Raw genomic sequence first — 26674 nt, forward strand, 5'->3', positions numbered from 1 at the left:
GGCGAGGGAGAGAGGGCGAGGTAGAGAGGGAGAGGGAGGGGGCGAGGGAGAGGGAGGGGGCGAGGGAGAGGGAGGGGGCGAGGGAGAGGGAGAGGGCGAGCTACCACGCCCGTAGCAGATGAAGCGGAGAGAGTGGAGGCGGGGCTTCTGCTACAAGTAAAGAGACGCTTGATTAGTTCTCTCGCGTTTGTCCTTACAGGCTCCGGTAGAAACATGGCGTCTCTCTGCTAACAGTGGCTATGCAACCGCGGCCCGCGACCATGTTATTTTACATGACTTTTTGAAACACTACAAAAATGAAACAAAAACTATTATACAGCGACTAGACAATGCAGGAGCACATAATATGTATAAAAAAGTGGATTTTGGGTTATATAAACCCATAAATACTACATATTGTCCCTTTAAGGTAAATTGTGTGTGTGATGTTATGCTGTAAAAACTACATAAATTGACTTGAGTGTCTCTGCTTGACTCACCTCAGAGACCCAGACAGACCCTGAGCTCGTCCAGCGTCAGGCCTCGGTCTCCGTCCCTGTCGCAGTACTGAGCAAACTTTTTGGCGCAGCGTCGCGGCTTCAGCTTCCGCCGCAGGAACTGACGGAGCGGCCGAGCCTCGCGCTCGCTCAGCACGCCGCTGACGTCCACGTCCAGCTGACCGAAGTGCCACTGCAGCGCCTTCTCTGGGCTCGAGGAGTCTACGGCGCCGCCCTGAGCAGCAGAGGGAGCAGCATTCAGAGGTGAAGAAGAGGAGGAGGAGGAGGAGGATAAGGAAGGCGTCGTGGAGGAGGAGGAAGCGTTTGATGGTGTGTTTGAAGCCCTGGAGGAAAAAGATCAGACAATACATTTAGCTTCTTCTTTCAAATCACTTTCCATATTTTAAAAACTCAACGTTCTTTTCTGTTAGTTTCCGCCACATTGAGGATTTTTAGGTCAGCACTTTTGCCTGGTTTATTATTTACACCTCAGCATATATGTATATATATAACACCTGTATTCAGATTTCTGCTGACAACGTGTTCCTGAGTGTTGACAGTTTTAACGCTAAATTTAACGTCCTGAAGAACCCAATAAATATCCCATTTCACACGGACGTGGCGGCGGCACGCTGAAAAACCACATCACCATGGTGGATCCTGGGTTTCTTATCAATTATACAAAATGAAAAAAAAATAACATGGGTTAAATTTTTCTACACAAACTCAATTCCAAAGATATCAGGGAGGAAAACATGATGGAAACATTCCAGACCTTATGAGGACATTTTAAGGGCTTTTTAAGTGTTAAAACAGGTTCGAATAAGGCATTTAGTTGTGGTGTTTATTGTCAGGATAGTGAATTCATTATGTCCATGAGTGTCCTCACAAAAAATCCTGTGCAAGAATGTGTGTGTGTGTGTGTGTGTGTGTGTGTGTTTCTTGGATGTAACGGCACATTTTGGCTCAAAATTCTTGCTGTGAGTGGATTTTGGATGGTCCTCAAAGAGGCTTCTTTGAGGTTTAAGACATTAAGGTTTTAACACTGAAAAGGTTCAAGGGTTTAAATCCTGGTTCAACCCCCAGCACCATATTATGTGTGGAGTAGGCTTTCGTTTTCTCTGATATCAGTGTGTGTGTGTGTGTGTGTGGGGGGGGGGGTTTTCTCCACGTCCTGCTGCTTCCTCCCACCGTCCAAAAACATGCAAATTGGGGCTTAGGTAAAATTTGAGACTCTAAACTCACTATAGGTGTAAATGAGAGGCTGAACAGTTGTCAGTCTCTGACTGTTACATCCATACTGTTAAAGACGAACTGCATCCAGATGAGCTTTTAATGCGCCACGCGGCGTGTATGTAAATTCCCATGCTAGAAAAAGGCCCTGAACGCACCAGTGTAACTGCGGCTCCAACTGGTGTGTGGATCAACAACACGAGGAGAGAACGTGGAAACACGACAGAAAGGCAGCCTTTGGTTGAGAAGAAATGTAGGACAACATCTACATCTTTCTGCAGTGCTTTCAAACGCGTGCTCCTCATATCACCGATCCACACACACGCCACTCGCTAACCGCCGGCACATAACTGGTGCGTTCAAGGTGTCCCTCCAGCATAGGAATTTACATACACGATCAACAACAAAGGGCTTGTGAAGCTTGTGAACATTTTTTTCATAAATAAAATATATCCACTGGACACTAAAATCTTCTGAGGCTGGAAGTTTGTGTAAAACACTGTGCTCCGCTGTGCAGCCACTCTTCCTCCCTCGCCTGCAGTCTCGATTTCACAGGGACAAGGGGGAGCTACGGTGGAGCTGTGAAGTACTCTGTGAAGTACTCTGTGAAGTACTCTGTGAAGTACTCTGTGAAGAACTCTGTGAAGTACTCTGCCTGGCGGGGTGCCAACATTCACGGTGAAATATCCACACTGTCGTCATTTGGTCAGGAGGTGTAAACATCGCATGTTTTATCACCTATACTTACACAAAGTGGAACCACTAAAACATGACTTAGTCTTGTTTTTTCACATTTTGGGGACTGGTATGGCCCACTGAGTCCCAAATATAAGTACTAAAAGATTAAAAAGTTGTTTTTTCACAATAGGGGACCTTTAAACTCTGTGTGTGAAGGTGGGATTACATCAGGGATCAGCACTGAGCCCCTTTTTGTTTGCAGTGGTGATAAAGCGGTTGATGGATGAGGTCAGACAGGAGTCTCTGTGGACTATGATGTTTGCAGATGATCTGTGTAATCTGTAATCTATAGTGAGAGTAGAGAAGACTGTGAGAGGTGGAGGTCTGCACTGGAGACGAGAGGAATGAAGGAGATGAGGTCGAGAAAGTCTGAGAGTTTCACAGGTGTCTCTTAATCACTGCATTCCACAGAACCTGCTGTGATGTACAATAGATAGACTCACTGATAGAGACTCAGACTCCCAGCATGCTTTGCTTCCAGCTGCAGAGCTCTGACCAGAGTCTGTAGAAACTGCTCCTTACGAGCTCCAGGACATCCTGTGGACAGAGTAGAGAAGAATATGGAGACTGTTTGCTTCTATTCTCTTTTGAGACATTAAACTGGAGGTTTTTTTTTGTTTTGTTTTTTAAAGGATTTTTTTTCAAAATGACACATAAAACTTTAACTTTTCTATTTCGTCATTACATTTGCAAAGGTTTTTCTGATCATATTCACCAGGAAGAGGTTTTTCCATGAACTTCCTGTCTGGTCTGTCTGGATCGTCTTCTGCACCAGCGCAGTCTGGGATCCGATTCCTGCAAAGAGACACAAAAAAACAGCTAAAATGTCAAGAAATTTAACACAAAACACAACACACAGAGACAGAAAACACAGGAAATGTCAAAAATAAATAAATAAATAAAGATTAATTTTATATCCTATGAGACAATCACATGGCTTTACTACCAATGTCCTGCACAAAGTAAATTAAATCCAATGTGTAGCATTTAGGGAGAGTTTATTGGCATAAATTGAATATAGTGCTGGTATATAATCGCCTTAAAACACCATTCGTTTTGATTAGCCTTAGAACGACCCCTTAGAATTAAGTAACTAAGGCAGAGGCCTCGCTTCACATAGTCCGCGCTATCTCACACCGACATGTTTGTACAGCCAGAGCAGACGTGTGTTCTGAAGCAGAAACAGAACCAGCGAATAAACAAGATATGGCAGAGAAAGTGGAAGGAGTTGTTGGTACAGTGTGTGAGCAGAGGAGCGCTCCATTCTCAGACCATTAGATGTCACTAATTCTTACACAGTGGACCATTGAATAGTTCAGGGGTCTGCAACCTTTAGGATGAAAAGAGCCATTTTGTCGTCTCTCCACCCAAATAAAATTAATTTGGAGCCGCAAAAAAACCCCACAAGATGAAGATAATAACACATATAAAGGTTTTTATACAGACAAACTATATACAATAGTAATAGTCTCTTTCATTTATGACATTTAAGAACTACAACATGTTCAGTTTATACCCAACCTCTAGACCCTGTAGACCTGGTTCTTCCATTGGGACCGTATCTATGTTCCCCGGGTCCTATGTTCCCCGCTTTGTATGTGACTGGGGAACATAGGACCTTTTCTCTAACCCTAACCCTAACCCTACCCTTTTTCAAAAAAAGGGTCCCATGTTCCCCTGTCACATACAAAGTGGGGAACATAGGACCTTTTTTTGGGAAAACGGGGAACATAGGACCAGGGGAACATAGGTACGACCCCCTTCCATTGTTTCATTGTTTGTGGCAAATTAAAGAAATTAAAATGAACCCACTTTGAAATAAATGAAGCAAATATTTGGATTGTATGTTGTTCGTGCTCAAGAAAAACGGTATGTGGATCCAAAGATGGACAGGACGCATCCAAACATGTACTGAATATTGCATTTTACGTCGACATTGGATGTTGCACAAGATATTAAAAGACTTTTATTTGTCGCCTTGATCTCTAAAGCTACAAGGAGCCACTGCAGAGTGGCTGAAGAGCCACATGTGTCTCTAGAGCCGCAGGTTGCAGACCCCTGGAATAGTGGAAATAATCATCTAATAAACAAATAGATCTGGTCATAAAAAACTGTACTATCCACTAAGGAAGAAATACAGGAAATGTTTTATCTTATTTTAAAAATACAACTAGTGGGAGAGAGAGAAGGAGCATTATTATCATTATTATTATTATTATTATTATTATAATAAAGCTGCCCATCAGAAGGAAAAACTCAGATTTACAGCTTGAGGCCGCAGGGAGTTTTCCTCACACCACTGATCCGTAGAAAATCATCACATGAAAACATCCCAGACTTTCCTCTGAGGAGTGTGTGAGCAGCTGAGCGTCAACAACATTATTGAAACCTCCGGAGAACAAAAGAGTCTGAGAGTCCTCGCTTTGACGGGGAAACTCACTCAGGGAGCAGAAACAATAAGTGGTGCAAAACTATATAATTACCATTAAATGCCTTAGTGTGATTTACACCTGAGGTTATAGAAAACAGTCAGGTTTAAAGAGAGGGGGGGGGGGGGAAATAAAAGCAAAAGAAATTCAATTAAAGTAAAAGGTGGGAAAAGACTTACATAAAGCATTAGTATGTAACTTTTGACTAAAAACAAATGAGTCAAATGAGTTCGGCTCCACATTAACGCTCTGTTTTGTGTCTGTGGCGACATTACAGTGTTGTACATTGACCATTGCAGAGGTCACAGTGGTTTGGTATTTACCCAGAATTCCAAAGGCAGAGACAGCGCTTTAAAGTGAAAACATCACATGACCTGGACACCGGTGCAGCGATTACCTTGCAGAGGTGCCGGACAGTGGCCGGCCGCTGTCCACTCTCACGCACCAGCAGTAGCCCGTGGCCGTGTGACACTGCGCGGGGCTGTAGCGGCCGTCTGCGGTGCATTCTGGGATAAAACGCTCGTCCTGCCACACCGAGTGGACCCGTGAGAGGAGCGAGGCTCGCTCGCGCTCACACGTCTGAGGACTGTCTACACACGCAAACACAGTATTAATGTTTAGTTTGAAGAATATTGAAGAATATTGTTTCACAATCAAAAGTAAACATGACTTCAGCTTCACACCGGCGTTTGCTTACCAGTGGGTCGTCTGACGGAGTTCATGAGGATGGTCACCCAGATGGGTGGAGCTGTGAGCGCTGGACAAGAGAGTGTAACATTTAAGAGCTATGATGCACACACACAGACTGTAAAACACTAATACACATAGTTGTTGATATCTATCTATAAAGCAAGTTGCATCTGTCTGTCTGTGACAAGCATATCTCGCTGACCGTTATTCAGATCGCCCTAAGTCAGGGGTCTGCAACCTGCGGCTCTAGAGACACATGTGGCTCTTCAGCCACTCTGCAGTGGCTCCTTGTAGCTTTAGAGATCAAGGCGACAAATAAAAGTGTTTTAATATCTTGTGCAACATCCAATGTCGACGTAAAATGCAATATTCAGTACATGTTTGGATGCGTCCTGTCCATCTTTGGATCCACATACCGTTTTTTTTTAGCACGAACAACATACAATCCAAATATTTGCTTCATTTATTTCAAAGTGGGTTCATTTTAATTTCTTTAATTTGCCACAAACAATGAAACAATGGAAGGGGGTCGTACCTATGTTGCCCCGGGTCCTATGTTCCCCGTTTTCCCAAAAAAAGGTCCTATGTTCCCCACTTTGTATGTGACGGGGGAACATGGGACCCTTTTTTTGAAAAAGGGTAGGGTTAGGGTTAGGGTTAGAGAAAGGGTCCTATGTTCCCCAGTCACATACAAAGCGGGGAACATAGGACCCGGGGAACATACTGTAGATACGGTCCCAATGGAAGAACCAGGTCTACGGGGTCTAGAGGTTGGGTATAAACTGAACATGTTGTAGTTCTTAAATGTCATAAATGAAAGAGACTATTACTATTGTATATAGTTTGTCTGTATAAAAACCTTTATATGTGTTATTATCTTCATCTTGTGGGTTTTTTTGCGGCTCCAAATGAATTTTATTTGGGTGGAGAGACGACAAAAATGGCTCTTTTCATCCTAAAGGTTGCAGACCCCTGCCCTAAGTCTTTGGATATGGGTTGAGCATGGCCCGATGGTGTGCATCCTTGATTTTCACATTTTTTGGAGGAATTTTAATTTTTTGCTGATTTATCACGCTACACCAGGCGTTAGGCAGCGGCTCATCAGCAGCAGCTGCGCTGTCTGGAGGAGGGAGGTGGGTGAGACGTTGTCACACTGCGGTTCACCGCAGAACATGGTGTTATACTGAAACAACAAAGTCGGTGTGTCCACTCACCAATATGCGAGCACATATTTACTACCTGTTTCCAAAGGTAAGCTAGCGAGGCTACAATTAGCATTAGCGTAGGGCTAACATAATACAAACACTGTGCAACCTCATTTGGCACAATGCAAATGTTTTCATTTTTGATTAGCATTAGACAGTCACAAAACAGTTAGCTACGTTATTATGTTAAGGCCACATTATACTTCTCCGACTGCGTATGCGTTATCCGACTGCGTCACCACGGAGACGCCTCGAGCCTTTATACTTCTGCGTCGTGGTGACTGACACACGCTGCAATTTCCCGTCCGATCAGTAGGGGTCGCTGCGCAAGGTTGTTGTGCTTCAGGCTACAGTGAGCAATGGCGTCCGAGAAAGAAAGAGGGAGAAAGACTGTTGTTGTTGAAACAGTGGCCGTTTGTCACTTTTCTGTGTCACGGAACGCAGTTTTAAGATAATTTGAGGCGAGAAATTGGCCATTTAGAGTCTAAACATGTGCTGTGTGTGTTAAGATATGACGTATTTATAGTTTGGCAGCGACGTTCTCGGCGGGGATGAGCTCCGCGTCTGTGGACGCTCTGTGCTCACTGTGAGCCGGCACAGAGCAGCTTAGCTCGGCCTGTCCTGAGGACCAATCGCAGCTCTTGCCGTCTCCGTTGTCCCTTGACGGAGTGACGGACACTTAAAAAATATTTCGTGCAGTCGGAGACGACGCAGAGGCTCTTCGACAGGTTCTGCGTCGACGCAGATACGATGCGTAACCTACGCAGAGCACTTTGCGCAGAAGTATAAATTGGGCTTTAGCCTTTACGTTCCTTATCATGCATTACAATAACTGAAACATCTTCTTCAGCTCCCACTATAGGAATACATACTTCCTACGGGCACTGCACTAGTATTGATAAAATCATGAAGTCCCAGCCTCTTCAGTGCCATCACACAATATAATGATTTACACATTTTGATTGAATTATGTAAAAGATCTTCGTCACCTGCAGACTTTCTGGGCTCCACCGTCGCTGCAGGTTCACCAACTTCGTCTGGAACAAATGAGAAGACAGTGAACGCACCGTGAGTGAATGAGTGTCAGAGGAGACGACAGGGAAATTAGACGGACAGAGACGTTTCATCGGTGCGAAGTTGTCTGTGATGTTCGAGGACCTTCCCTCAGGCATACAGTATTTAAACGCAGATGCAGTATATTAAAGTTATGTTGCAGTATATGAAAATGTTAATCAGAGTAAAACAGACTGTATTTAGATAAAAAAACTGTCTCACCTTCGACTGGCGTCTGAGCAAACTTGGTGATATGATCTGTTCAGGATATTAAAACACACTCAGTCATTCGTGCAGATGAAGAGATTTAACAGAATCATGGCTTTGAATGTTTTCCCCAAAGATCACAGTGATTTTTACTGAGCAGAAACAATAGTCTACTCTGGACTCAGAGGAACAGTAATAATAATAATGACTTAATTTTAAAAAGTACAATAAAAGAAATCCTTGTTTGTTGATATTGTTGATAATATCATCATAAATGTAATCACCTTCATTAAAAACACACAATTTGACACTCAAGACCATTTAGATGCTACAGATGAAGTTAAATGGATGTATAGTTTAGTGAATGTCTGACCCGTGCAGCTGGGACTCAGGTGAAGGACTGACGTCCCACCGACAGGTTTACCGTCCGGTGTGGAGCACCAACAGTACCCGGTTTGGTTGTGGCACTGCACTGGAAGGAAGTGACCGTCTGGATGACACTCTGGCACAAACATGGCAGCTGCCGTGCTAAAATGGCTACCACCGCCGCCGCTGCTGCTGCTGCTGCTGCTGCTGCTGCTGCGGGCGTTAGCCTCCAGGGCCTGAGCCCGAGCCAGCTGACATTTGGACTGAGTCGGACTCAGATCTGAAACGACAGAGGAATCAGGGTTAATATGTACTTCCACTGATGGTGACGAGTATTTACTCACAGATAAACTCACAGTTATTGGTCTATTTTTCAAATGTTTCCATTAAAATGATCTACAAACAACTTTTGGTTGAGTCGTTTTCTTACACTAAATCCACAGGAATCTGTATTTCTATTCTATTCGTTTCATTGCGGTCAACTTTTCATGACATCATTCACATAATCTGTCTCTAAAAGCTAAAAGTTCCAGGGCACAAACTCCCTGTGAAACGTCAGAGTGAGGAAGGAAATATTAAGTCCCACTGGTTATTTGTCACCAATGGATCATGACTCATTGCCTTTTTCGCTGCATATTCTGTCACCAAAGTTCTCCCCTTAAAGCGCAAAAAAGACAAAGGTGAAGCCAATAAGCGTCAACAATGATGAACCCACGCTTCTTTCTGACATGATCAAACTCGGTCTTTTATTATTATATGGACTGAGAGACACCTAGTGGCAGAAATGACACAATCACAACAACATTGTAGAACTTTCTAGCAGTTGTTCAGCGCGTGCTGCGCGGAATCAGGGTGAGATTGTCATCAAAGCAGTCGCAATCAAAGCTCTAACATCAAGTCAATTCTTGTATATAGCTAATCCAGTGTTGCCAGGTGTACGATGTACGATCAATAATCCCAAAAAAGGCCAAATATACGATAATTTGACCATTCCGTGAATGTGTGGTTATAATCGGTTGTAATCAGCGTCGCAACTGTCTGTCGGAGTTTTTTTGTGAACCCTGAAGGCATCTGTTTCTGTTTCCATGTGACAAGTTTCCAGCCAATCGTGCTTTTCTAAATGTGAGCTACGAGTGACGTGCATTCGTTTGCCTCAGAACAACGGCCACGATTGGGCTGAATAGTCCGCTGCGCACGCCCCATGAGTGAGGAAAAGAAGAAAAAAAAAGAAATGAAGAAGAAGCAGAGTTGGTCTGGAAGAGGCGCGGAAAATGAGAGAACCTGTGGAAGGAGGAGGAGGAGGTGGAGAGGTTATGAAGACGGCGTGGCAGAGTCCAAGTAGGTTACATATGCACTTTATTTTAAGTTATAACCTGGTAGCAGGCACTTTTAAATTTGCATAAGTGCTGTTTTTGTTTATTTTATTAGTCGTTGTCGTTTTTGAGGACAGAGACGTGTTGTTGCTCTGAAAATAAAATGTTAATATGTGAAGCCAGATCTTTATTTTCTTGTCAGTTATCATGAATACTGTTTCTCTTGGTGCTATGTCTATTTCCTAACAGTAGGTGGCCTCCACCTCACGATTTGGTCTCATTAGATTACGGGGGACACTTTAGCCTAACGCAACTGTGGGGCTGCTGATGAATCCATTCTGTACCGACGCCACAAAGCTGTGAGTGCCTGTTAGACGCTATTCAACACTAGAGTGACTATAACGCATCAATAGATTTGTTATTTTGGTTATGACGGGTGTACGATAATTTTTCTCACTCAAAATACGATAATTTTATGTCTCTGGTACGATAATCCTACATTTCTCACCTGGCAACACTGAGCTAACCCCTTATTTGTTTGTCGTCTGGATCTGTAACTGATCATCAGAACCTGTACGCTTTGCCCGTTTACAACCTATTAGGTAGTGTATTGAGTTGTGTTTAGAATAAAACCTCTTAAAGACACTCGAGTTGTCCGCCATATTTGTTCTGGTCGACCCTTTCCAGAGGGAAGTTTATTGAGCTGTGAGAAGCAGCCGGTAAAAATCTGGACAAACATCCCAACACTGAAATGAAGGTAAAGCTGCTTTGACATCAATGTCACAAATAATATGTTTATATATATATATATACATATATACATATATGTATATATATGTTATTATATAGTAAATAGAGGTGTGTGTGTGTGTGTGTACCTGAGCAGTGTGCTCGTGGAGCGAGCCGTAGATGTGTGTTGATGCACTGAGCCCTCTGGAAGGCACACAGCGATTTGTACAACCTGCCGTTGCTGCCGCACACGGCTCTGTGGCGCCCCCTCTGGCAGTCCAGGACGCAGCCGCGAGGCCACATGTTCTCTGTGATCAAAAAGGGCTAGAGAGAAAAAAAAAAAATATTAACGTTTAGCGCTCAATCACGTGAAATTATGATTATTACGATTGTCGTTTTTGTTATCGTTTGCGTCGTCGTTCCCGTATTATATTGACACAAAACCGACAGGAGAGAGAGGCTGTTTCTGACGCCTGGTTGAGGCCGTGTGCACGAATAAAACTTGCAGGAAAAAGGCTTCGCTTTCTGCACGGTAGCATAAATATTGGCTTCGGTCTGGAAAACTGAGAGAAAGTGAAGAGGCAGAGAGAGAGAGAGAGAGGGAGGGAAAAACACATCTGACACATGAAAGCTTTTCAGGACGACTGAGCAGAAAGTGAGGGAAAGTCTCTATCTTTTTTAACTGTGACTGCACAAACTAATGAGGGGGATAAATGTCACTAACTGATGGAAGAACGGCAGAGTCTTCACCCGCACAAATACGATCCGTCTCCATTTCTGTCTGAGGTGAGCAGCAGTGACGGCGTTTGGCAGCACGACGCCGACACATGCGCGGCTCTTAAGAACTGTTCACAAACGTCACGCGAGTCTGTGACGGCAAAATATTTTGGGAAGAATCTTATATAAAAAAAATTAAGGGCTGTCAAAAGATTAAAATTTTTAATCAGATTAATCACAGGGTAGCTGTGGATTAATCGCGATTAATCACGATTAATTGCCATTCGTAAATATGCCAAAAAAATTCTAATTTTCTCTTTATATTGTTGTAGGAACGGAGAGATAAATAAAGTATGTGAAAATATAAAATGTAAAGAACAATAAAATACTGTAAATAACTTGTAAAATCCTATACAAACTTAGTAAAAAATAAACATTACATTGTAAAGAACCCACATTATAAGACAATATAAATAAAGAGAAAAAATAAAATGCTGTAAATAACTTTAAAAAAAACTACATTGCACTGTAAATAACTCACATTATAAACAAAATATAAAGTATAGAAGTTAAATAGTTTTCTTACTAAACTCACAGCAGGAAATTCCTCATCAGCACTTTGAAGCATCTGCTTCTACTAGTTAGCGTTAGCGTCAGCTAGCATTCTGACGCTAACGCTAGCTGCTGTCTGTGTCCCCGTTAGTTAGACAGTGACTGTTAATGTTATGATTATATCATTATCTGCACCAGTAGCTCCACTAGTTACAACTGTGTGTCTTTCTTTCTTTTTTCTTCATCCTCTTTTTTTCTTCATCCTCTAACTTCCTGATTGATAACTCCTCTTCATTTTCCTTCAGCTTCACTCAGGTTAACGTGAGGAGACGTGGGGCCTCTTTAGGGAGGTTTACTACTGAGGTGTCGTTGTTGTTTAAGGGGGACGTAAATATGTAAATCCTCCAAACAAGCAAAGAAAAAAACATTTCCTCCCCAAAGATTAACGATTAACAAACGTTTCCTTAATTATACACTGACCAATTCAGTTCTATGTCAAAGCGCTTCAAAGTGTAATAATTGTGAGTTTACCTAAGCGAGTAAAAAACCGTCGAGCGGATCGTTCGTCTCAGTGATGGATTTCATAAAAGCACCACACAAACGTATCAAAGAGGTTCAGAGGAGACTTTGAGGGAAATGTTTTGGTTGGAAGAAACATTTTCCATCACTTCTGAGCCTCTCTGGAGTCTCCAGGCACAAATCCATGAAAAATATTAACCTAGTGAAAAAAAAAAAAACCTGTCAGAATTTACTCCACAGAGATCAACCACTGCTCTGCTAACATCACAATCTACAGTGGACATTAAAAATATTACAGTTTCTGACCAAACTTTTGCCCTAACTGTCATTTAAAGGGACAATGTGTAGTATTTATGGGTTTATATAACCCAAAATCCACTTTTTTATACATATTATGTGCTCCTGCATTGTCTAGTCGCTGTATAATAGTTTTTGTTTCATTTTCGTAGTGTTTCAAAAAGTCATGTAAAATAACATGGTCGCGGGCCGCGGTTGCATAGCCACTGTTAGCAGAGAGACCGTCCCTTTTATGACTTTAAACCGGAGTCAGACCCAGAGTCAGAAGACACTGTCGCTCGTGAAACACCTCCACAACGGACGTTATTCTTCTTCTGCGGTTCAATGTACGCAACCGGATGTGCCCGGACTAGTGCCCGGAGCAGTTTCTACCGGAGCCTGTAAGGACAAACGCGAGAGAACAAATCAAGCGTCTCTTTACTTGTAGCGGAAGTCCCGCCTCCTCTCTCTCCGCTTCGTCTGCTACGGCCGCGGTAGCTCGCCCTCTCTCTCGCCCACTCCCTCTCCCTCTCACTCACCCTCTCCCTTTCTCTCGCCCTCTCCCTCGCCCTCTCTCGCCCTCTCTCCCTCGCCCTCTCCCTCTCTCTCCCTCTCCCTCTCTCTCTCCCTCGCCCTCTCCCACTCTTCCTCTCTCCCTCTCTCTGTCCCTTGCCCTCTCCCTCGCCCTCTCACTCACCCTCTCCCCCGCCCTCTCCCCCTCTCCCTCTCTCTTGCCCTCTCCCTCGCCCTCTCACTCACCCTCTCCCTCTCTCTCACCCTCTCTCTCGCCCTCTCTCCCTCGCCCTCTCCCTCTCTCTCTCCCTCGGCCTCTCACTCACCCTCTCCCTCGCCCTCTCCCACTCTTCCTCTCTCCCTCGCCCTCTCACTCACCCTCTCCCCCGCCCTCTCCCTCTCTCTGTCCCTTGCCCTCTCACTCACCCTCTCCCTCTCCCTCTCTCTCTCGTCCTCTCCCTCGCCCTCTCTCCCTCGCCCTCTCTCCCTTGCCCTCTCTCCCTCTCCCCCTCCGTCGCCCTCTCCCTCTCTCCCTCTCCCTCGCCCTCTCCCTCTCTCCCTTGCCCTCTCTCCCTCTCCCCCTCGCCCTCTCCCACTCTTCCTCTCTTCCTCGCCCTCTCTCCCGCCCTCTCCCTCTCTCCCTCGCCCTCTCTCTCTCCCTCACCCTCTCTCTCGCCCTCTCCCTCGCCCTCTCGCCCTCTCTCCCTCTCCCTCTCTCTCTCTCCCTCATCTGCTGACACGGAGAAAGACGACGAGGACGACATTTGACCGGCTGAGGACACCGTAGCGCTCAGGGAAGGGAGGGGGTGAGCAGAGGAGCAGTTCTTTGTTGTAAATTTCAGCCTCTCCTCTAGATGGCACTATAAACTACTTACTTCAGTTACCATAAGATCGTAGTAATTCGTACACACTGGAATAAGCATTTATTACTTTTCTTTATGTAATTTCTCTGGAATTTCTGCCCAAAAGTGCTATATCAAAAAAACAGAATGAATACAAAAGGCATTGCAATTAAAAATTACATTTACAATGGCGATAAACTGAAGATGTAGGACAATAATGTCATGTCCTGGAACAGACGATGCTAATTTTAAGATGCCCTGGTAAAAAAAAAATCTAATAAAAAAAAACAACACACCACCACTTGTGTGAGAAGAGGCGTGGTGAGCGTGATGATCTAAATGATTCCCACATGAGAAACAACATCGCCGTCTCAGCCCAGGATCACATGCAGCCTCGCGTACGTCTCCAAAATATACATCAGATTTGTCACGCTGCCACGCAGACTCTGTGAAAACACACACACAACTTAGTGCACACACACACACACACACACTGGGAAACACACTTTCTCTCTGAGCGGCACTGAGATACGTGGACAAACTGTGGGAGAGACAGGCAGAATGAGACATGTGTCCTCATGTCCACTATGGGGAAAGTGTTAAAGGTGCATTTTGTAATAAATCTAAAGCAACTGGTCATAAAATCCTCCTAATATGTCACAGAGACTCAGGAATAATGTTCATATAACAAACTGAACTCACCAACAACAACAGTACAGACAAAATATTTGCATTAAAACAATTTTTTTTGCAGACTGCAAATCATGTTTATGTTTTGAAATCATGTTTTGGCATGTGGCGCCACCTACCGCCTTCTACCAATCATTGCAGTCAGTAGAGTCTCAGCTGCCGAGCAACTGTGGGTTGCCAGTTACGTCTGAAAACGAAACCTAAAAGACCTCGGTATTTTGAATTTGAATGTAGTAACCGTTTTTGGCCACATTCTTACATATGGCGCCTTTAATATTGATCTGATTAAGGTAAAGTAATTAAACCCAGATTAACAATTTGTCCATTTAAATCTGTTGCACATCAGCACATGTATGTCTTGGACAGGAAGTCGAGTTAACACTTTATGGTACGCACCAAGAAAAAAGCAAAGGAAAAATGATTTCTTAGCATTTTTTATTATTTTATTTTATGTACTTATGATCTGAAGCACAGCGCCCCCCTCTGGAACGGTGGATGCACTGCTCCTCATTATCAAAACATTGTTTTAACAGTGTTTAAAAATAGCTTCTTCACGACTCCCCGCCACAGTCCCTTTATGACTTTAAACCGGAGTCAGACCCAGAGTCAGAAGACACTGTTGCTCGTGAAACACCTCCACAACGGACGTTATTCTTCTTCTGTGGTTCAATGTACGCAACCGGATGTGCCCGGACTAGTGCCCGGAGCAGGACGATCTGCTGTTCAGGAGAACCGCTGTTTACGTAACTATTACGGGATTTTCAGTGATCTCGTTGAGCCCCGAGATTACAATAAAACACAAAGTTCTCAGCAATGGCTGAACTGTTTGTTTAGAACCGTCAGGGCTTCATAAACAAGGTAATGACGCAGATACACACCAAAAAAACAGCGTTAATAGGAACTTCCGGTCTAGTTCTGCTTTAAAGAAAGGAGAAAGACGTCACTTCTGGTTGATTATGACGTTTTAATCGGTTACTATTTTCTGATATAGATCATAAATTACTAAGACATACTCTATAAGAGGTCAAGTTTTATCCAGCTTCAGTATAATGCAGTATGTTTTGAAATGATGGATTGAGTTGGAGGAGGAGGAGGAGGAGGAGGAGGAGGGAAGCAGTGCATGAAAAGTAAAGCTTCAATCCAAGCAAAGCAGAAAATAGCGTCTGGCCAAATCCTCCGTGAACCACACGGCTGCAGCCTAACTCGACAAACAGCTGACACGCTGAAAAATGCTCCGACTCGTTCAGATGAATATCTGTCTCGGTCGTGACACTCAAGGTAAAAATAATAAATGAAAGTGAATCAAACTGTCTGACGCGTCTCACCGGGGTTTGATTATATAAGCGTGAACGGGAAAGAGAAAAGTAGAGGATGATGGTATGGTTATGGAAGGTATGAAAGAGATGGGTGTGAGGGATAAAGGAATGGATATGGAAAATAAGGAGAGAGGGAGGGACAGACGGCTGCAGGACTCACAGATGTGGAAGAAAGGAATCGAAGACAGAGAAGCAGTGAAAGGGAAATTTTAATGAGGGCAGGAATGAAAGAATAGAAGAAAGATGAAACCAGAAAGAGAGTGAGTGTTGAAGTATGAAAGGAGGCACTCAAAGGAAAAAAAAGAAAGAAAGGAATTAAGAAAGGTGAATAGAGAAGGTAATTAAAGTCTGGGTGGAGTGAACACAAAGACTAGCGGAGGGCAGGAGTCCAGGTGCAAAGTGTTGGGCAGACGTGGGATTTCCTGTCAGTCAGGTAGAAAATCCACTGGCTACAATGTCCTCAGTGTTGAGACCATTAGCAGCAGAGTGTCTGCGCTTATAAAACATCAGCCATGAGTGTGTGAGTGTGAGGGAGGGAGGGGTCAGGAAGTGAGCGCGCAGCACACAACGCCAGAACAAGTCGCCACTGTCTCCTCGTGCCTCACACCTCCCAGATATATATAAAACACACGCATACACACACACACACACACATACACACACACACATTCTTGTACTTGCTCCATACTGAGGACTGGGTTGCTGTGAGGACCAGCATCTCCGCTTTATAAATCAACACAATTACAAATATCTACTTCGTGAATGACATCTACAAAGAATTACTGGTTGCAGTACAGTACCTTTTTTTTTTTTTTTTTTTTTTTGGTCCAAAATTTGACAAAAACGTCAAACTAATCTATGTCGTCCAAAATTTGAAAAAAAAAATTTGACCCAAAAATTTCGGTCCAAAATTTGACAAAAACATCATACTATACTATGTTGTCCAAAAGTTGAAAACATATTTGAAAAAAAAAATTTGGTCCAAAATTTGACAAAAACGGCATACTGTACTGTCGTCCAAAATTACAAAAAATCTTTGACAAAACATTTTTTGGTCCAAAATTTGACAAAAACGTCATACTAATCTATGTCGTCCAAAATTTGAAAAAAACAAATTGACCCGAAAATTTCGGTTTGGGTCAAAAAATGTTTTTTTAATTCTGGACGACATAATATAGTATGACGTTTGTGTCAAATTTTGGACCAAAGATATTGGGTCAAATTTTTTTTTACATTTTGGTCGACATAGTATAGTATGATGTTTTTGTCAAATTTTGGGTCAAAAATTTTTGGTTAAAATTTTTGGGTCAAATTTTTTTTTCAAATTTTGGACGACAGTATAGTATGACGCTTTTTGACACCTACATTTTTTTTTTACATTTTGGACAACATAATATAGTATGACGTGTGTGTCAAATTTTGGACCAAAGATTTTGGGTCAAATTTTTTTTTTGTGTGTCGACATGGTATAGTATGATGTTTTTTTTCAAATTTTGGGTCAAAAAGTTTTGGTAAAAAATTTTGGGTCAAATTTTTTTTTCAAAATCTGGACGACATAGAATAGTATGACGTTTTTTGACACCTAAATTTTTTTTTTTTAATTTTGGACAACATAATATAGTATGACGTTTGTGTCAAATTTTGGACCAAAGATTTTGGGTCAAATTTTTTTTTTAATTTTTGTCGACATGGTATAAATATGTTTTTTGTATAATTTTGGACCAAAAATAATAATAATAAAAAAAAAATCATAAAAGTTTTCCAGCCCTTTTTGCTCTGGGGCTCCACCTGCAGACATTTTATGGTACTGCAACCAGTAGTTCTTTGTAGATGTCATTCATGAAGTAGATATTTGGAATTGTGTTGATTTATAAAGTGGAAATGCTGGTCCTCACTTTGTCAGCGATCCAGTCCTCAGTATGCAGCAAGTACAAGAATGTGTGTGTGTGTGTTACCCTCTCCTCCTCCTCCAGGGAAAAGCAACCCTCTCTCACTCAAACGCGACAACTACTGAATCAAACATGAGATTTGTCTCTTTATCCTCAGACTCCATATCGTGGTCTTCTTCTCCACTGAATAACCTCAGAGCACAGTGTAAAGACCTGTGATGTCAACTCTGTTCACTTCAAGTGAACCAATTACAGGCCAAAGTCAATGTGACCTGACAAATTAGAGCCATTCCTGTGCACACGCTAACCAAATTAGACAGGTTTAAACCTTTATTTGCTGCGTGAATAAAGTAAATTAAAGCCGACAGCAGCTTCTCTTCATACTGAGGGTTTAAACTTTTACAGACGGTGGCGTTAAGACTTTGACTTAAGTTTGTTTCTACTAACCTACATCTATAAATAAATAAATAAACACTTTATTAGGTACACCTGCCTTGTACACAAATATCCTATCATCAATCACATGACGACAGATCAACGCAATTAGGTTTGACATGCTCACGTTGACCTGTTTAACTTCAAGTCGAGCACCAGAATGGATAAAAAGGTCATTAAAGTGACTTTGGAGGTGGTGTGGTAGTCCGTCGTTAGATCTACTATGACTTTAACTCACAATCGTCTCAGTGGTTTAACAGAGAATGTCTCTGAAGGTCCTCAGTCGTTGGTTGTAGGACACTGAAGAAGTCAAACGTCTTCAACTCAACTCGAGCAAGTCCAGTCGCCTACAGCCAACTACTGAAGGACACAAAGAATGGTCCACAAACACGAGAACATGTTCATTCAGTTCTCTGGGAGGTCACGCCTCGGCGATGTCAGAGGTCAGAGGAGAATGACTAAAGTGAAAAACAAGAAGAATTTAAAGGTCCCATATTATACCCTATTAACCCAAGTTAAACTAGGTCCTGGTGCACTAATGAACATGTCTGTGTCATGCTTTAGTCAAAATATCATAAGGATGAAGCACAATAGCAGTTCAATAACTCAATTATTCAATAAAATAGCCTTTTTTAAAACGCTCGGTTTTGTGCCTGATCATTTACATGTATATGTAAATTCCCATGCTAGAAAAAGACCCTGAACGCACCAGTGTAACTGCGGCTCCAACTGGTGTGTGGATCAACAACACGAGGAGAGAACGTGGAAACACGACAGAAAGGCAGCCTTTGGTTGAGAAGAAATGTAGGACAACATCTACATCTTTCTGCAGTGCTTTCAAACGCGTGCTCCTCATATCACTGATCCACACGTCACTCGCTAACCGCAGGCACGTAACTGGTGCGTTCAAGGTGTCCCTCCAGCATAGGAATTTACATACACGATCAACAACAAAGGGCTTGTGAAGCTTGTGAAAAATGTTTTCATAAATAAAATATATCCACTGGACACACAAATCCTCTGAGGCTAGAAGTTTGTGTAAAACACTGTGCTCCGCTGTGCAGCCGCTCTTCCTCCCTCGCCTGCAGTCTCGTATTTCACAGGGACAAGGGGGAGCTACGTTGGAGCTGTGAAGTACTCTGTGAAGTACTCTGTGAAGTACTCTGTGAAGTACTCTGTGAAGTACTCTGTGAAGTACTCTGTGAAGTACTCTGCCTGGCGGGGTGCCAACATTCACGGTGAAATGTCGTCACTTGGTCAGGAGGTGTAAACATTGCGTGTTTTATCGCCTATACTTACACAAAGTGAAACCACTAAAACATGACTGAGTCTTGTTTTTTCACATTTTGGGGACTGGTATGGCCCACTGAGTCCCAAATATAAGTACTAAAAGATTAAAAAGTTGATTTTGCACAATAGGGGACCTTTAAATAATCACGTCTTAAGATCAGGGTATGCAGAAGAACACACCAGGTGTCTCTTTCTTAGACGTACCCCTGTACCTAATAAAGTGATCAGTGAAGTCTCTCCATCACATTAATATGTTGGTTACAGCGCAGTTTCCCTCTAATCACAATAAGACTCTGACACAACTATCTTTACAGTAAAATATCATGATATCTTTTCATATACTTGAATCAAATCTTAACTTTTATTTTTGCCTCATATTTAAACAAACATGTCTAAGTAGACCATGTAACTGGTCACTCATCCCACATGCAAAATATATACACATATACACATATATATATACTGTATATGCATAATACACTTTACATAAGTGCAATATCTTGTGTTCAATCCTTGCTTATACTGCAAATATCAAGCCTGTACTGTATGGTACATTTTTTTTGGTGTATTTTTAATATCTTTCTTCTCATTTCACACATGGAAAAGTTTATTTATTATGTATTATATTTATTGAGTGCGTTTACATGCACACTAAAAACAAGTTTTTAAACAAACATGTCTAAGTAGACCACTTAACAGGTCACTCATCCCACATGCAATATATATGTATACATATATATGTATACATACACATACACATATTTATAGTATAAACTACATATACACATATATATATATATATATATACATATACATATACAAATACATATATAGTGTATAATGTAAATATCAAGCCCATATATGTATGGTAATTTTTTTTTGGTATATTGTTAATATCTTTCTTCTCATTTCACACATGTAAAAGTATATTTATTATGTATTATATTTATTGAGTGCGTTTACATTCACACTAAAAACGATTATTATCAGGTTTTGTAGTTATTTGGTTAATTCAAGTGCTCACGTAAACGGAATAAACCCATATCATTATCGGTTTATTGCCGTTATCGGTTTTAGAAAAACCCGTTTAACTCACCTAGGTTTCTGTCAATAATCTGATTTCTTAGAGACGCGTTTACACCTTAAACGGTTTATTCCAGTTACCCGATTATTGCCAGTAATCGGTTTGTTAGTGCGCAAGTAAACGCACTCACTGCGGGACCAAACTTCACTGTTATAGTGAGGTTTTCACATTATAAACGACAGTGTCTGTGTCAGTGAGTGTAATAAAGTTCGGCTCTTACCGCTGTTCTGTCGGAATGAACCGAACCACAGAGGAGGAGGAAGAGGAGCAGCGCGCGGCAGGTGAAGGTGAGCGCGAGCATCGTGTGCTGTTGGTCGGCGCGCGCGCAGGCGCAGGATTTTAGCTGCGGGACGGCCTGTAAACAAACAAAACAAACAAAACAAACAAAACAAACAAAACAAACAAAACAAAAACAAAAAATGCGGGTCCCGTCACGACTTGGCCGTCAAGTCTCGTGTCATCAGTGAACTGCTCATGTCGTCCTTCTCTCGCGGTCACGGCGCGAGTGCAGTTGCCGAGCCGAGATCTGCACGCGCACACTGGACTCCCCCCCCCCCTTCAGTGTAGTAGTTCTACCCATTTCCGGTGGGAGTTGAACAAGAAGTGACGGTTGAATGACATCAGCTTTGATTCATTAAAAACTACACTAAGAAAAGTACGAACAGTTTGGAAGAACATACAAAAACATCAGATAAAACATGTCAACATGAACTCAAATGTTTTTAGTCAGGGAAATCAGGGAGTTATTTTGTGTGTAGACTATCCCAGATTAACACGTTCTAACAATAATACCAATCATTTTGAACTCATTCACAGATGTGATTAAAAATATAGCAGATAGAAATACTTCAAATAAAACATTTAAAGGTGCATTATGTAATAAATGATAAAATCCTCCTAATATGTCACAGAGACTCAGGAATAATGTTCATATAACAAACTGAACTCACCAACAACAACAGTACAGACAAAATATTTGCATTAAAAAACATATTTTGCAGACTGCAAATCATGTTTATGTTTTGAAATCATGTTTTTGGCGTCATGTGGCGCCACCTACCGCCGTCTACCAATCATTGCACTCAGTAGAGCAGGGGTCTGCAACCTGCGGCTCTAGAGCCACATGTGGCTCTTCAAGCCTTCTGCTGTGGCTCCTTTGTAGTAACTTTAAATAAAAAAGTTAATTTTTTATTTCATATTCATTCTCTTCTTTCAAAGTGAACACCTAATATTTAGAAATCAAGGTGATAAAATGTGCATTTTGTGCATCACATCCAATGTCCTGTCCATCTTTGGACCCACATATTTACTGCATCTGTACTGTACTCCAAATATTGCATTATCTATTTCAAAGTGAGTTACTTTTAATTAAAATTTTAATTTACACAAACGGAATGGAATTCTGCGTTTTATTCCAAAGTATTTTTTTTTCTCCACTTAAATAAAATGTTGGCTGTAAACAGCAATGTGAACAGTTTTGTTATTGTAGTTCTTAATGCAACAAACTCATTATTTTGTATGTAGCATATCTGTATAAAAAGGTTATATGTGATATAATCTTAATTTTATGGGTCAAATGGGTTTTGTGGCTCCAGATTAATTTTATTTGGGTGGAGAGGGGACAAAAATGGCTCTTTTCATAGTAAAGGTTGCAGACCCCTGCAGTAGAGTCTCAGCTGCCGAGCAACCACGGGTTGCCAGTTACGTCTGAAAATGAAACCTCTGTATTTTGAATTTGAATGTAGTAACTGTTTTTGGCCACATTCTTACATATGGCACCTTTAATTACAGAAAATCACTTAAGTATACAAAGCCCCAGGCATGACATGGTCAAAAAAATGTAATTGTGGCCTCAAAATAGTATTTCGTGGCCACAATTTACAATTTTTTTTTACCATGTCATGTCTCTGTACAATTACAGTAATTAACAGTATTATTAATTTCAGAAAGTCAAAGTGACATAAATGCAATATATCATTGATGTGACGTAAAAATGAGCAACACGATCGTAAATCACAATATATCACGGCTGAATACTTTGAAACCCTGCTTTGAAAACGTATAAATGCAAACAATAACACATTAGCACACAGTGTTTGATATAACCTAAATTTACCCATTTTATTTTTGTCAAATCTTTATCACAAATAACAAATGTTAACCATCTACTGAAACTGGAAAGTCGCAAATCTCAAAAAAAAAAAAACACACCTCAAAACTAGTAATTTTGTTACTGAGAAATTACAATGTTTTTATAATTTCCTTAAAAGCTGGTGGAATTTTGTTGTATTTAAGAAATAATAATTAAATGTGTGTGTTTTTATTACCATAAAGTGATTCTCACCCTAACCCTAAAAATAATAGGCTGATGTCCTGACCAGGTCAAAATAACTTAAACTTTACTCTATACACACGAAAGTTTTACAGCCTCCAGCAATCATAACTGTAATTATAGAACCTAACCTAAACCTAATTCTAACCCTAAAACCAGGTCTTAATCCCCAAAAAGCCCATGGAAGTTGTCAAAAACAGCCAAAAATCTCCTCACAGTCAAAATGACCATAGATTTGTTTGACAACTGGTCAAGTATATTTAAGACATACAGTATATATATATGGATATGTATATATATGTGTATATATATATATATGGATATGTAAATATGTGTGTATAAATGTATATCTATATACATACATATACACATCTATACATATACCCACATGTATACATATACATATATATTCACATACATAACATATACACACACATACAAATCTATATATACACAAACATACACATACAAACAAGCATACATACACATGTACATACATACATATATATATACACGTATACATATATATATACACGTATACATATATATATACACGTATACATATATAATATACACACACATATTATACACACACACATTCTTGTACTTGCTGCATACTGAGGACTGGGTTGCTGACAAAGTGAGGAGGACCAGCATTTCCGCTTTATAAATCAACACAATTACAAATATCTACTTCATGAATGACGTCTACAAAGAATTACTGGTTGCAGTACCTTTTTTTTTTTTTAATTTTTGGTCTAAAATTTGACAAAAACGTCATACTATACCGTCGTCCAAAATTAAATAAAAATCTTTGACAAAAAAATTGTTGGTCCAAAATTTGACAAAAACATCATACTAATCTATGTCGTCCAAAATTTGAAAAAAAAAGTTTCAGTCCAAAATTTGACAAAAAACATCATACTATACTATGTCGACCAAACTTTAAAAAAAAAATTTGACCAAAAATTTTTGGTCCAAAATTTTACCAAAACGTCATACTATACCGTCGTCCAAAATTTGAAAAAAAAATTTGACCAAAAATTGTTGGTCCAAAATTTGACAAAAACGTCATACTATACTGTCGTCCAACATTTGAAAAAAAAATTTGACCCAACATTTTTGGTCCAAAATTTGACAAAAACGTCATACTAATCTATGCCGTCCAAAATTTGAAAAAAAAAATTTGACCCAAAAATTTGACAAAAACATAATACTATACAATGTCGACGGAAACTTTAAAAAAAAATTTGACTCAAAATGTTTGGTCCAAAATTTTACAAAAACGTCATACTAATCTATGCTGTTCAAAATTTGAAAAAAAAATTTGACCCAAAAATTTCGGTCCAAAATTTGACAAAAACATCATACTATACTATGTTGTCCAAAAGTTGAAAACAAATTTGAAAAAAAAAAATTGGGCCCAAAATTTGACAAAAAAGTCATACTATTCTATGTCGTCCAAAATTTGATATTTTATTTTTTTTGACAAATTGAGTATAGCATGTTAAAGCAACCTAAGGAAGTGATTTCAACACACACACACACACACACACCCACACACACCCACACAGAGTGAAAGAAAGACATGAAACAGCCGTGGTATTTTATAAGGAAACTTTTATGTGTGCTTTGTGAAACTCACTTATCATTAGCGACAGAAGGCGTTGCAGTTTCCAGTACAGCAGATAAGGTTTGATATTAAAGAGTACAAAAAAACGGAAAAAAATCACAACTCCAGAGTTCACTTTACTCCAACCTGGCAATGGAAACAAAAAGACAAAAAAAAAAGGAAAAGAAAAGAAAAACAAGGTTTTGGTCCGAGTCTTTCCTTCTCTGCTCCCTCCCTCTCTGTCCATCTGTCCGTCCCTCCGTCTCCGTCCATCTCCCTCTTTGACAGAATAGAAACACTGGAGAACTCTGTCCCGTTTTAATTTAGACAGGGGACATCGCAGCCTGATTGATAATCACATCTTTCCCCTGGACTCAGATATTCAACACATCATGATTGCATAGTTTTTTTTTGTTTTGTTTGTTTGTTTTTCATTTTTACACAACAATTTCCTTTTTTTTTTTTTTCTTTATATTTCTGTATTTGTAACGAATGGAATGTTTACATAAAGACACCTCCCTGATTTTTTTTTTTTTTTGCCTCCCTCTCTCCTTCTTTCTTTGCAGTAAATTTTCTTTTCCTTCTTTTCAGAGATAAACGAGGGGATGGAGGGATGAGGGGGAGAGCGAGGTAGGGAGAGAGTAAGAGAGAAGGACAGGGCTTCAGCCACCGACAGGCATTCGTTTGGTTCTTTTTGTTTTGTTTTTCCCTCCCTTTGCCGTTACCGTGGTTACAGTGGGGGGGGGGGGAAGTCCAAGGACAAACCTTCACCCTGTCAATCAAACGCATCCATGACACAGATCTGGTTCTAAAATGAGCTGTGGTACATAAAAGTCAACCCCACACAGACGACTCATCTTCGCGATCGTATAAACGTATAGTTTTGTATTTAAATAAGCACCTGATGCCCACAACTGGAGGAGAGTAGTTTCACAGAAGCAAATATTTGTGGATTATTATGGTATTGCCTGTCACGGGGATTTCATACGGAAAGGCCTCGTCACCATGGTGACAAAAACTTCTCTCCATTCATGTTTTTCCATTGATAAAAGAAACGAAAATGAGAAAAGACTTCCAGAAGCTCAAACCTATATCCACTGGTGAAACTGCTCTGTGTTTGCGATTGTTGTGATTTTTTTTTTTTTTTGTTGTTTTTTTTTTTTTTTTAAACTTATTTATCTTCTTTTTTTTTTATTAATAAATTTTCAATTTGCATAAACCCAACTGGAAACGCCTTTGATCACTTATTTCTCAACAACTGGGACTGTGTGTGTGTGTGTGTGTGTGTGTGTGTGTCTGTGTCGTTCCTCGCACTGAAAAAATAAGTATGTACAGCGCTGAACCCCCGCCCGCACGCCCGCCGACACAGGTCTACGCCGCGCCCACCCGAGCCCGCCACCCACCCGCTGCAGGAGAAAAGAGAAATAAATGAAGACAGGAGGAGGTTAAACAGGTCACCTTATCCAGCAACATGGGGGAATTATGGGTAAATATGTCGTTTTCATCTCTGGTTGATCGAAACCCTGCCCCTCCCTCCCTCCCCTCCTCCCCCCACAGCATATATCTCTCTAGGATCTAATACACAAACTTCGCCAGACACCACGTCAAACCCCATACTGCCCCCCCCCCCCCCTTCGCCTAATGCCCTGGACCCCCTGGCAAGAAGAAAAGTAATTATAATAAAATAAACAAAAAATTAGCATAAGTATCGGATTAGCTTTTGATGCCCCTCCCAAAAAAAAAATCCTAACCCACGTTTGACCCCCGCAAAGAAAAGGCAGAGAGGGTGAAGCTAAGGACCCCGCCCCCCCCCCCCCCCCCCCACGCAGCTGTTTCGCCACCACAGCTGCCCCTGGATATGCCCGTTCCAGCCAAGCTTTGAATCAAAATTTTTCGTTTCCGTCATCGTCGCCGCGTTTTTTCACGACAATAATTGGTGAGCCGGGGGGGGGAAAAGCGTTGAGAGCAGAGGCCAAACCTAACTACAGATCAATCAACAAGCTCACAGGTCACTTCTAAACCGGCACACACAGGGGCACCACCTCACAAACGCCACTCGCACACTTTCCCGGCACCTTTCTCCACCACGACGTGCAGAAGAACTCTCTACCTTTTTCCTTCCCCTCCTCCCCCCCCTCCTCCCCTCTCTCTTCTATCTAGCCCTCCTC

General features: G+C 41.2%; 1 protein-coding gene across 1 annotated transcript; it reads right to left on the bottom strand.

Moving 5' to 3' along the window:
• Positions 1-480: 480 nt before the first annotated feature.
• LOC310924671 (SPARC-related modular calcium-binding protein 1-like) lies at positions 481-20863 on the bottom strand (the record flags this gene model as incomplete). Its single annotated transcript, XM_083886463.1, has 10 exons — positions 481-820; positions 2891-2984; positions 3163-3242; positions 5274-5466; positions 5574-5633; positions 7761-7808; positions 8047-8082; positions 8405-8677; positions 10589-10763; positions 20783-20863. 10 exons carry the CDS (start codon positions 20861-20863, stop codon positions 481-483), a joined length of 1380 nt encoding a protein of 459 aa, XP_083742589.1.
• Between the last annotated feature and the right edge of the window lie 5811 nt (positions 20864-26674).

This window comes from Microchirus variegatus (assembly GCF_963457635.1).
Source record: "Microchirus variegatus genome assembly, chromosome: 3".
Classification (NCBI taxonomy): Eukaryota; Metazoa; Chordata; class Actinopteri; order Pleuronectiformes; family Soleidae; genus Microchirus; species Microchirus variegatus.